This window comes from Nyctibius grandis, chromosome 25 (genome assembly GCF_013368605.1).
Source record: "Nyctibius grandis isolate bNycGra1 chromosome 25, bNycGra1.pri, whole genome shotgun sequence".
NCBI lineage: Eukaryota > Metazoa > Chordata > Aves > Nyctibiiformes > Nyctibiidae > Nyctibius > Nyctibius grandis.
Genome location: NC_090682.1, coordinates 2,127,759 through 2,140,419, shown reverse-complemented (window position 1 = coordinate 2,140,419; position 12,661 = coordinate 2,127,759). Strand labels below are relative to the sequence as shown.

Below are 12,661 nucleotides of genomic sequence, written 5' to 3'. Positions count from 1 at the left end.
AAAAATTGGAACTCTAGTTTTAGCCATGAATTATTGTTGGTCACAATGAAGACTCATGGGGTTTACAATTAGTTCAGTATCATTTTTGTGTTTCCTTTTGTCAAACACCCATAAAATTATTTGCTGGGGACTTGATCATCCTTGAACAGACTTCCTCACTTCTTACAAGACGTCGTGCCTATGTGTTCCTTTCATTAGGCCTGTTCTTCATGGTGCCTGTGTTTTGAGTTTGTGGGAATTCTCTTGTGCCTCTGCGGAGTTATTGCCTTGTTTCCAAAGCGTAATACATAACCCTTGCCAGCGCTTGATCGTCATGGTTAGCTTCATTAGAAAGTCTGTTTTGATGAGTTTCTTTTGTGCCTTTGTAATGCATTTTACTCCTGAACAGCCAGAAGGTCATTTGCCTTCTGCTGGGTAGTGTATGTGAATATGCTGCTTCAAGTGGATGTCAAACCTGGACGATGTACTTGTAAGAGTAGTTGCAGATATTCCATAAACCTTTTGAATTATGTCCTGATACATGTTTTTACAACTTACTTTTAAAATGGTGAAAGGCCTAAGATTGAAGTTGAGAGTGGCCTGTTAACGCTGAAAGGTCTGTTCATAAGGGTATGTACTTTCACGAGCTGAGAGAGAAGCAGAGAGAACTGACTGTTCATCACAGCTGTAGGAATGTGATCTGTGTTTTACCAGTCCCAGTTTACCGGGACTGATACTGGTGGTGGAGTCACCATCTCTGGAGGGGTTTAAGAAAAGACTGGACATGGCACTTAGTGCCATGGTCTAGTTGCCATGGTGGTGTCAGGGCAATGGTTGGACTCGATGATCCCAGAGGGCTCTTCCAACCTGGTTGATTCTGTGATTTTCAGACACAGCTTAGCATATCAACCACAGTCCACCCTGGCCCTTTGTTCTGATGCTTCCAAAGCCCAAGAGGGAGTGTGTGAACTGTATTCTTAAGCTAAAACCTAAACAGTCCTTAATTCATTCTGAAGGCTGCAGTGTCAACAAATTGACATGCGAGGGATGTGGGTGGTACAGTTCAATTTCCATTCGCTTTACTTTTCAGATGCACTTTAAGCTCCTCGATCGATTCTCTTGATTGACAAGCTGCCACATGTAAAATTAAATTGCTTTCATCCTTGCTCTTAAAGGTCAGGTACACATCAGACTGTAAAACGTGTCCATTCAACTCCTTAGCTTTTTTCCAACATTTGGCCATCCATATAAATGTTTTTCTTGGTCTGCATGATCCCTGATTGTGCAGCACCCTCTTCAGGTCAGGTTTGACTTCACCAGTGGACGTAATATGGTAGGGCAGAACGATTTGAGGCTGCGTAGAATTGGGATTTATTTCTCAAATGAAAGGAGAACGCTGTCGCCAGTGCGTGGGTGTAGCGGGTGTAAGACAAATGTAGTGCCACCGTTGTTCTGAAAGGCACCTTTATCCTGAAATCAGAGTTGATGAATAGTATTGTCTGCTCCTTTTGCTTGTATCTTTTCTAGTAGTCAGGAATGATAATCCATTTAATAAAGTACTTGTTTGTAGCTGCTGCAGGAGATGAATTATGGCCGTAGCTGACATATGGGAAATAGCAGCCTCAGTGTCTCCGGGGGAGAGCTGGTTGCAGCAAGAGCCAGCTGAATCCTCTCTCTCACCCCCAAAATGCTGAGAGCACCATGTGCAAGTGGCCGGTTCCAGTGAAGCATGATGTGTTAGCGTTGGTCAGGGAATTGGACTAGAGGGACCTGTGTCCCATTCTATTGTCTGTCATGGCAGATCCACCAGTAGTAGGGATTTTATTGAAGAAGTGATGTACCAATCAAGTGACTGACGGTCTTTGCCTACTCCAACACACTCTTGTACGTTCGCAGGTAATGACACATCTCCATGTGATTGAGGAGCGGATGAATCAAAGCTTGTCTCTGCTCTACAAGGTGCCATATGTGGCTGAAGAAATCCAGGATGAGATTGGTGAGTCTCTCCGTGTGGCAGCTCCTGTACCACCGTGTTAGACTACAAGCTTTTCTATCAAGTGAAGCGGACTCCACAGAGATTGCTAGCTCCTTGGGGGGGATGCCCTCAACAACAAACCCAAGTGCTTAGGTACCGCAGGGCAGATATTCTCTGGGTTTTGCAACACAGCCAGTCAGAATAGCTTGCTCCTAAGAACTTTCTCTGCCCGTTTAAAAAAAGTCAACAACATTCAGAATGGCAAAGCGCTCTCTCAGTGGGAGATGAAAAAGATCCCTAAAAATAAGCAGGTGCTTTCCCGCTTTGTAGGAGTTTAATCCCATTGTGCCAAAACCTCTTGCCACATCAAACCTCTTGGCCCTTATTTGTATGTATTTCTAGCCAACGCCTTTACTGAGAATTCCAGATGAGACTTCAGAGCATGCAAGATAAGAGAACCTGGCAGCCCCAAACAGCGTTCCCCTGCAGCCCTGCCTGAGCTAGGTTCAAACCATCTGCCCCTTTCTGTTGCTGCCAGGCTTCATGCAGCTTGTGTAATATTTCCCTCTTATTCCTTTCAGATGAGCTGCTTCAGGAGCAACGTGAAGACATGGATCAGTTCACATCCTCCATTTCTGAAGCGCAGGTGGATGTGAGAGTGAGCTCTGAGGAGAGCGAAGAAATTCCCCTGGAGGGCAAACCTTTCCGTCCGTTCCAGGTGAAAACCTTCCCAGCCGTGCCTGAAAGCGAAGGTATGTGGGACTGAAAATTGGGATCACTGGCTTTACAAAACTTAGGCACCTTTTCTTAGCCAGTAGGCTCAGCTTGGTGGCACAGAAAGCTCCGTCCCGTTGGGTGATTTAAGAGTAAAGCAGTCGCCCCAGCAGTACCCCTCAGACTCTGTCCATTGGGAGGAGGCAGTGCTGCTAGTAATTTGCACCAAGCTACTGTCTTGATTATCCGATTCTTCTTGTTGCAAAATTGTTTTATCCTTTTCCATTTTGCAGGGAGTGTTAAATTTTTACTGTGTGGCTTGACTCTGGAATTAATTGTCAGTCTTTAACCAAAATGCTCTCATGTGATGTTAAGTTTCTGTGCCGTGACCTGCTGAAGGGCTGCAGGAATTCTCTTCGTTTTTTTTTAAAAATACAAATCTATATTTTTTCGTGTCATCGGGTGTTGACAGCTGGTGTGTGTGTGTGTGTATTTATTTTACAAATGCTTGAACAGAGTTCTGAGCTTAAAGAAAGCTGTAGAGTAAAAGCTTTTCCCAGGGTCTGAGTTAGAAGTCATGCGCAAGCCTTTTTTTCCTTTCTCTCTTAATCTCCTTTCTCTGCTATTTTTGTTTTTGTTTTCCCTCCTGCTAGATCCTCAGCCGGATTTGTACCATCCAATGAAAAAAGGTTGGTTCTAAGCTGCTCCCTCACAGTGCTTCCGATCACTCTCCTGCCTTCTCAGTGTGTTTGATAGCTTCATTTTAGTTTCATGCTCACCTTTATTTTCATTTCCCTGCTCTCATTTAGATCAGTAACTTTGGATTTTGCTTGTTTAGGCCTAGTGTTAAAGAAACGAGGTGGTCTGAGCATCTAATTGTGTATGTTCCTCGCCGATGGGTTCACAGGGTGTCTCAGAGTAGCTCCTTTGCCCTCAAGAAATTGGCGCCTGGCAGTCTGTCTGCAGCCATGCGGTACTTTGCATCTCTTCGCCTGTACTCGGGTTCGACACTTCTCAAAATGAACCTTGCTGTGCTGATGGTGAATAGTCTAGAGGCTCTTCTGCCTCCTGTGGAATCTGTCCTTACCCATGGTTACAGCACTAAACTAGGAGTGAGAGTGCTGCAGCAGACGAAGGCTGTGTTTCCCAGCTAAATGTCCTCATAGATATTATAGAGTGCAGCTGGTCTGGGACAGATAAATCAGATGTCTTCTTTGTGTTTGTGGTCTCCTCAGCATCACGTTTTCACACGTAGCATCTCTCCCTACTAGCAAAGTCCTGTGTGATTTTCCATTTCTCCTTTAGCTCATTATTAGTTCTGCAGTAACTCAGGCTAAAAAGGGGCTGCCTGGGCTTTACGAGCGGCATAGAAATATTGGCATTAAATTAAATCCTCAGGTAAAGATCAGGCCTGGCTGATCTGCTGCCACAGATCTCGTTCCTGAAGGAGAAATGGAAGGCTGATTCTTCAAATGCTCTTGCAGAGCAGTGGTCCATGTGCTACGTGTGGGGAGTAAACCCAGCGTTTTAATCTGCCTTCAGTTCCAAATATATTGTGCAGAATCTCAAAGGAGAGCAAAGGATTTTGCTAATAACCATTTAATACGAGCACAAAGAGTTTTGTAACGTGGTGAGGCCAGATAGGTTGAAACTATTCTCATTATCGGCGTTTCTCTACGGATATAAGTCACCTTCATCCCTCTTGTGGAACAATGTACAGCTAACTCAGTGTACTGACTGCCCTGGAGTGATGATAAACGTGGGCTGGTTCTTCCCGTTTGGGTAAATGGAAGAGTTTCTGATGACTTGGGGGCAAGATTATGTCCGACACTTGCCCCTTCTCTCCCTTCCCTTTTCATTTCACGAAGGCTGCTAGGGAGTTTGGGGTTTTTTTTTGTGTGTATGTGTTGTTTTTTTTTTCCTGGGAAGTATATAATCTAAACTGTGTGTTTGAGCTACGTAGAACTGGGTCTGTTGTTTGGTACAGCACTCTGTGACAAATAGCAAGGCTTGGTGCAAGCAGCTGAACTCCCAGCCCTGGAGACTGCGTTGGCTCCTGAGAATTCAATAAAGCAGCCATAGACCAAAAGCTGACACAGGAGTTCTCTAAAAACTATTTGTGGACAGTCTCTCCAGAAAATCCCAATCGTTGACTTTCACAATAACATGACCTGCTTCGACAGCCGTGAGAAGTCAGACTGGCAGTCTTGGCCATGCTTGGAATCTGATTACTGTCTCCAAAGAACCGTACAGGAAAAGGGGATGCACTAAAACCTGAGATGCTTTTTTTTTGGGGAGGAGTTGGAGTGAAACATTAGTTTCCGTGGCATTTTCAGGCAGTAAAAGCTTGCCTTGGAGCCAACGAGCCTTTCCTTGCATCTCATCAAAGAACATGCTGCCAATTTCAGCAGCAGGTGACATCATGTCTTAGGCAACCTGCAAGCTCAGCAGCTTGCAGAGAGGTGTATGCAATCACCGGCAAAGCGTTAAGTGCTGTAGTAATATTCCCTCCACCTCGTGCTCCCCGTTGGAGAGACCCCGTGTAGGTCTGAGGCTTCGCTGTCCTCCTGCTTTTGTATTAGGGAGGCACAGGGGTTGTGAAGGACGTTACGTTGTCCCTGCTGATAATGGAAAACTGGCGTTCTCCTGACTTCCTATGTTGTTAGGTCTGAGTATCTTGCATCAGGCTTTTCTGTTATTGATCTGATCTATTTATAAACACTTCAGATCAAAACAGTTTGTGCAGAGCAGCCGCCTTGTGTTAATTGGTATTCTTCTCTTGAGCCTCTGCTAGTTTTGGCCTAGAAATGGGTGAGTGATGTTCTGCTACAAAGGCTAGTGTAGTTCTTTGCTCCTCCCTTGCCCTGGGATTTATTGTGTCTGGGCTTGTGCCAGATAGGGGACAGCAGCTCATTACAGAGCCGTGCTGGGTGACCTTGAAATCCTCATTCCTGAGGCTCTTGCTGATGCGCTCGGTTTCAAAAGACTTGGGTGATGCTGACCGTGCGGTTGACAGCGTTCCCCACGCGCCGGCTCCCGGCAGAGAGGAGACGTGTGATTCCATCATGGGGGTCACGGTGAGGTGGCGGTGACCCAGGGTGACATTTGCAGAAAGGAGCTGAGCGCTCACAGTTTGTGTTCTGTGTTGCCTTGGACCTTCTCTAACAGCAGCACTTTAACAGTACGGTATGTCTGGATTTACACTTCAGCCTGTTTTTTGGTGAGTCTTGTCTGCTCCTCTCATTGCCACCTCATTTCCCCTCATTAACAGAACCCCCCCCCCAATCACTTGTCACCCTACGGTGAATAGCTTATGAGCTCCGCTTCTGACACCACAGCATGAAGGCAGGTTAATAACCAGCGGTCCGTGCGGTTAAACACACTAGCCATGGCAGCTCTACCAAGAGTAGGTGACCCTTCCCAAATGTCACTGGGGGCTGGCTAACGGTCCCTGCCTTGCTCGTTTGGTGCAGGTTCTGGCATGACTGAGTTGGATGGGCTGATTGGCGCTGAAGAAAAAGTGATTAACAGCAAGAAGAAAGTGGATGAAAATGTGGTGAGCCCTCCACCTTTATTTTGTAAAGCAAAGCCTGCCCTGGACACTAATTCATAGCGGTGGCTTATTTCCATGTCTCCTTCCTGCTTACAGAATGTCAGTGTATTCATTACCCATATGGTGTGGGGGAGTCAGTTTTCTGACTCTTGTAGGCTCTTAATACTGATTAGCATCAGAAGGGTGGGAGGGTGAGGGAAGGAGAGAGATCTACATCTTTGGCAGGCTGAGCTGGAGCAGCATGTGATTTAGTAACTGCCTTCCCAAGCAGAGACCCTTTGATACACCTTTGTTTGAGCTAGGTAGCTTGCTGTCTGAATACACCAAATGCTGGTGTGTTCCATCTGTCTTCCCACCTATTTTTCATGGCAAGAAAGGCCTTACCACCTTCTGAAGATGAGTGACCCAGTAGGTATTAGCTCTGTCTACAGTGTAAAGAATTGACTAGGTCAGCGTGGCAGCCGACTTGCCTCAGCTCCCTGGGTTTAAAAAAAAAAAGTTGACTTTTGAGAGTTTCCTTTCAAAATTGGTTTAAAGCCACAGGTTAGAACTGGCATGACAAATGCTGTGTCCAAGGCAAGCGCCTAGTTTTTAAATTGGGTCTTTAGTTTGAGGTAGTCTGAATGTCCAAATGGTTGCAGTACTAACTTGAGGTGGCTTTAAAAGTTGGAGAACATCCCACGCTGTTGAGAGCAGGGGAAAGATGGTGGGTGGTTCTGAGCCTTTGCTCGTATTCATTAAAGGTCTCTTGACTGCCTCTGTATTCCTTCTCCCACCTCTTTTGTTTGGCTCCTTTCATAAAATGCTTTTGTGACTGTTTTCAGGTAATTGATGAAACCCTTGATGTGAAGGAGATGATTTTCAACGCGGAGCGTGTCGGTGGGCTGGTGGACGAGCCGGTACGTATGTGGCTACAGGGTCCAGTGATGGGCGAATTCCTAAAGCTGGATTTCAGTTCCTGGGTGTTACTGAATTCCAGGGCTTTGGTGCTTTGACACTGCCCTGGGAGGTCACGCAGGGTACAGTGCAGTGCAGCATTTCTGCAGAAAGACATAAACAGTAAATGCACATAGATGCTGACCTGACTCTTAGTTGCAGAAGTGTTTTGTGGGATAGGAAAGCTGTCTTGATACCACAGATGGTTGCAGACCTTATTGGCGGCCACCTTTTGGGTTTGCATTTAGCAGTGCATCTCCCTCATCGCTCTTCCTCTTCCCCACTCCATTGTTTTCTTCCCTCCAGGATAATGACAACTCCCTCCGTGATGACTTCAGTTTCAGCAGCAGCGCCCTTATTGGTCTGTTGGTGATTGCTGTTGCCATAGCTACTGTCATAGTCATCAGCTTGGTGATGCTGAGGAAGAGGCAGTACGGGACCATCAGCCATGGAATTGTGGAGGTGAGAAACAACTCCTGCTCCCTAACCGAGGATGAAAATAGTCAGCAGTGAATCACATGTTGTGTGTAGGGGGCGAAGATGGCAGGAGCTGCCAAGCCATCAACTGCTCTGCTCTTAGCTAGACAGGACTTAACTCTCTAGATGCTGACATCTTCATCCCTTATTTATGAGCATGCAGGTATTGCTTAGCGTAAGGAATTCGATTAGGCTTCCCTGTCTGGCTCAGGATAGGATTTAGCAGAAAAAGAGCTTTTCAGGTGATATCTTGAGCAGGGGAGTAAGTCAGTCAATCTATAGCCATTTGTCCTCCCAGCCAATGTAACAGCTATTAAGACAGCGCCATGGTGGTGTCAGGGCAATGGTTGGACTCGATGATCCCAGAGGTCTCTTCCAACCTGATTGATTCTGTGGTTGTGTGATCTGCTGAACACTGAGAAGTGGTTCCTCCTCCTTCCTTCTGCTCCCAACATGCACGTTTCTAACGACAGCTTAATGGAGTCTGGAGAAAGCTGCTTGTCCCCTTTGCCCAACCGGCGTGTGAAATTGTAATGACCTCTTTAGCGAGAGAAGCACGTCCCAAATTTGTAATGTTAATTAGAGATTTGTGGAGAGCGTCCCCAAAGAGGCAAGGGCAGGCAGGAGGTGTAGGCACCCGAACGAGGAACTCTGTTAAGCAAATTATTTTTTTGTGGCTTAGCTTTTTATCCTGTTTACTGCCACAGCGTGGGTCTGTTGGCTCTCGTTAGCATGAAATAAGACCTGCAAGTACCTCCTTTGACCAGTAACCCTCTGGTCTTTCTAAAGGTTGACCCGATGCTTACCCCAGAAGAGCGGCATCTGAGCAAGATGCAAAACCATGGCTACGAGAACCCCACTTACAAATACCTGGAGCAGATGCAGATATAAAAGAGATGAAGATACAACAGCCCTGACCGGGGAAGGAGCAGGGCAGAGGGCCAAAGTGGTCCAGCGTTTTGGATCAACTACTGACCAACAGTTGCTTCGAGAGGACTTCATCTTACATTCAGAACTCCTGGATCATTAAGACTATAATTACTACCGTAGAGTTGCAATTTCCATTCTTTTAAATGGGTGAAGAAATGATAATATAACAATATGATATATAAATCTCCTTAAATGGGAAAAATGGATCTATTGCAGATATTTGACTGAGATGTAGTTTTCTTTTTTTTTTTTTAAAAAAAATAATCTGAAAAATACCAGTTCCGTTGTCCTGTCGTCTGATACAAGCTCTATATATATATAAAATGGGAAATGTTGATTTTTATTTCGGATAGACCACCTGTATATTGAGGGTCATTTGTACCAGCCCGCCTCTGTAAAAAGGAGACAGTTGTGGCTCTTCAGTCATTTTGGCTTTTATATGTCAAGCAGTATTCTTTTTTTTCTTTTTTTTTTTTTAAAAAGTGAATTTCGCTGGGAGTTGCGAAGAGATTAATTTAGGGATAGGAACTGTGACAGCATAAGCAAGGAAGCAATTGGGAATGGTAACTAACAAAAATCCTTGTAAAGAGAAAAAAAGAAGAAAAAAAAAAAGAAAAAAAAATCCCATCCTCATATGCCAGTGGTGTGCACCCTGCTGCCTAGCAGTGTGGGCTCTAGGAATCAAGACTCCCTGGAGGCAAGGAGTTAAAAGGCTTCTAGCATCTCTGTTTGTAGTTATTCTAGTGGAATGTTAGAACATGGTTTGTGCATACTGGGGTCTGCACATTCCCCTTCCAGATTCAGTTCTGCTCTAGAGTTGGAAGTTCCTGGTATTGAATTTAAATCCTCCCGTTCGGAACCAGTTCCCTTCAGTACTCACCTGGCATTAACAGCCCCCTCTCGCTACTAGTTTCTAATTTTCCCCAGCTCCCCTGCCTCACCGACGTGGTAAGTAGTGAAGAGACGCAGGTTTTTGAGCCTTTGCGTCTCTTTGGGTGACGTTGGGCTTTGGGTGTTTGCCCAGAAATGACAAATCACTGCAATAATCAGTATCTTGGGAGCTGATGAGTGTGGAAGTTCACTTTGGGGAGGGAAGAGAGGGCCAAGTTGGGAAAGGGATACTGCCTGCTTTAAGGGAAATTGGATGCATAGGCCCCCAGAAGAACAAAAGGGGTATTGTTCCACTCGCCATCATGTCTTTGTAATGCTTGTATAGTTGGTGTTAATGCTCACAGCTTTTTTAAATCTGGAGGTTCTGGTAACCTGTGGTGTATTTTTTCTATTTTTCCTGTGACTTTATTTTTTTTTTTTCTTCCCCCTTCCGTGTCTCTTCCCACTATGCACAGATTTACCTGCAAACTCCTTAGTGTGGTCTGTGGGGAATGTACAAAGTTTAAACACATCAATAAACACTTTAACTTCCAGATTGTTTCTTCTCTTTATTCACGGGCTCCCTTAAGTTTCTCTCTCCTCCCTCCGTGTCCTTGTGGAGACTTTTCCTCACCTTCTTGTCTACCTCCACTTAGCGAGAAGGAACGTGGTGATATTGAGAACGTAGAGCTGTACACAGAGTGTTTTGTGGTATTCGGTGAAGGGTCTGGAGGGTCTGACCTACAAGGAACGGCTGAGGGAGCTGGGGGTGTTTAGCCTGGAGAAGAGGAGGCTCAGAGGTGACCTTAGTGCAGTCTACAACTACCTGAAGGGAGGTGGTAGTGAAGTGGGAGTCAGCCTCTTCTCCCAGGCAACCAGTGATAGGACAAGAGCACACAGCCTCAAGCTTTGCTGGGGGAGGTTCAGGTTGGCCATTAGGAAGCATTTCTTCTCAGCAAGGGTCATTAGCCATTGGAAGGGGCTGCCCAGGGAGGTGGTGGAGTCACCATCCCTGGAGGTGTTTAAGAAAAGCCTGGCCATGGCACAGTTGCCATGGTGGTGTCAGGGCAATGGTTGGACTCGATGATCCCAGAGGGCTCTTCCAACCTCATTGATTCTGTGATTCTGTGATTTCCAGCTCCTGCTGACCTTTGCGGAGAGAAGGAGATGCGATACTAAACCAGTGCCCAGGAGTCCTGAGTAGCATCACGTCCTCTGTTAGACGCTGAAGCGCAGGTCAGTTAAGAGCTGGGGCTGCTGTGTGTAATGTAGCTCTCTGTAGAAGACATCATGAATGGTTCTGTGGTGGTAAAAACGCCAGAACCGCTCCCTGGATGAAGGCGGCCGCTGGCACGGCTTCGCGCTCGGAGCCTGTGTTGCTCACGTGTCTTAGAAATAGCGTTGGACAGAAGAAGGGAGGCTGCAGGAGATGTTAAAATTCATAGATAAGAGGGCATGGAAAAATGTGAGCCTCAAACAGTGACCTGGAACACTTCCTGTTGTGGATGGCCAGATCTGAAACGCTTTGAAGGCGTGAAGAGCGTGGGGCAGTAATTGGCTAACTGTGGCTCGCGTTTACTGGGTTGCTTCTGATGTTTTCATTTGGCGAAGGGAAATGACTGTTTGGTTTAACTTTCTCTTCCAGAACACCTAAAGCTAACAGCCTGTAAAGCTCACAGCTGTCTCCGCTCCTGTGTGTCATTCCTCTTCTGTTTTCCTTCTTTGAAGTGTGACCTTGAATGCAAATTCCTCCTCTCTCACGTCTCGGTGAAACAACCAAAGAGTCATTGCCATTTGAACGCTGTTTTGGGAGGCCAAGAGACACAATCTTCCTTCTCATTGATCTGAGCAGTTCCCAATAGGTCTGAATGAAGGAGGAAAAGGAAACACGAAGGCTTAGCAGTCCTGAGTAGGAAACAGTTGTGTGTCCTGTTTCTCCTTAAACATGGCCTCCTTGGTTCCACTGGAACTTCCATGTTCTGGTTAAATTATTCAGACTCTGCAGGAAAGAACAGATGCTGTCCTAGAAAATGCCGTCTGTTGGCTTGTCACAACTACTTGGGAAAGAGTTTTGATTTAAAACTCTAAATTTAATTTAAATCATGCCGGAGCATATCTTCAGTCCAAAGCTGTTTCTTGGACCGCACCCTCAGGTAGGGTGACCCAAAAGAGAAACAAATTACAGAGGCTGCGGATTGAATTCCAGAATTGAATTTGGGTATTAGATTTTTTTTCCCCTTCGATAAATTCTATTAGTCCTCCAAAATAAATATATCAGGCTGGAATCAAAGTCTATTAGTTACATGGTTTGGCGCAGACTGCTGAGCGCTCAGGATCGATTCTTTATGATGGATTTTGACCGCAGCTTCTGAAAAGTAAAGTTTGAAAAAAGTAAAAAATCTCCCCAAAAGGTTGCCGTGGGGTATGGCAGAGGTCAGAGGAGGAGGTGGTGGAGCACCGTTTGTGAAGCTTAATGTCCTCTTCCAAAATTCTTGGCTCTAGCTGGAACAGCTTGGGGATATTCTTGTTTTCTGGAGGCTTCCTCATCCTCCCTGCTTACAGCTTGCTGGGGCTGTGGGTCCTGCAGCCTTGCTGGGTGTGTTGGGGGAAGGTATGTGACTTAATCTGTGTGCCATGGTTTAGACTTCCCCAGATGGTCCCTTTGATCTCTGGATGGGAGAGCAGAAGGGGCAGGAGGAGCCAGTTTTACTTCTGAATTTTCCTCCTAGCATCCTCTGAGTCCCTGCAGTCTCCATGGCAGTGTGAGCCAGTCGAAATCCTTCCTCTGAGGCTGCTCCGGAGACAGGAACCTCTTGAAGGCTGGTTGCCCTGGCCTGGGAGCTTCTCACACAAGAGCATGGATTCCCCTGGAAGGCACCCTCAGCCCTTCCACCTTCTCACAAACGTTACGTGGTGGGGAGCCCCTTTGTTGTCTGGCATGGATGTGCAAACAGCCTGTGGGGCAGCCCCATGGACGCTTCCAAGTCCGTGCCCGCACAACTGCGACTTCTCCCCGCCCAACTTCAGCAATAAGTGAAGCACCTGATAGTGTTTGCTCTTTGCTTTGAACCTTCTGCTCACGCCGGCTGTGTGTGTTGCTGTTCCTTCCAGGTCCCTGTGCTCGGAGAGAGGAGGAGGATGCGATTTTCCCCTGTACCACGGATGCTGTGAAGCCTGGTGACTGCTGAGACTGCAGCGTGCCATCAGTGCTACCAGGAGCTGCGGAG

At 46.3% G+C, this 12,661-nt stretch overlaps 1 protein-coding gene across 4 annotated transcripts in view; it reads left to right on the top strand.

Annotated features, from left to right (window-relative positions):
• Positions 1-9,988, top strand: part of APLP2 (amyloid beta precursor like protein 2) — a 46,356-nt gene extending 36,368 nt beyond the window's left edge. For 2 of the 4 annotated variants that reach the window (XM_068418473.1, XM_068418470.1), the window contains 7 exons: positions 1,876-1,975; positions 2,536-2,706; positions 3,322-3,357; positions 6,142-6,224; positions 7,046-7,120; positions 7,464-7,619; positions 8,424-9,988. In XM_068418473.1, coding sequence (XP_068274574.1) covers positions 1,876-1,975; positions 2,536-2,706; positions 3,322-3,357; positions 6,142-6,224; positions 7,046-7,120; positions 7,464-7,619; positions 8,424-8,525 — 723 coding nt within the window. In that variant the 3' untranslated portion in view covers positions 8,526-9,988. The remainder of the gene's footprint in view (positions 1-1,875; positions 1,976-2,535; positions 2,707-3,321; positions 3,358-6,141; positions 6,225-7,045; positions 7,121-7,463; positions 7,620-8,423) is intronic. The other 2 variants (XM_068418471.1, XM_068418472.1) reach the window with 2 other exon arrangements.
• Positions 9,989-12,661: the final 2,673 nt, after the last annotated feature.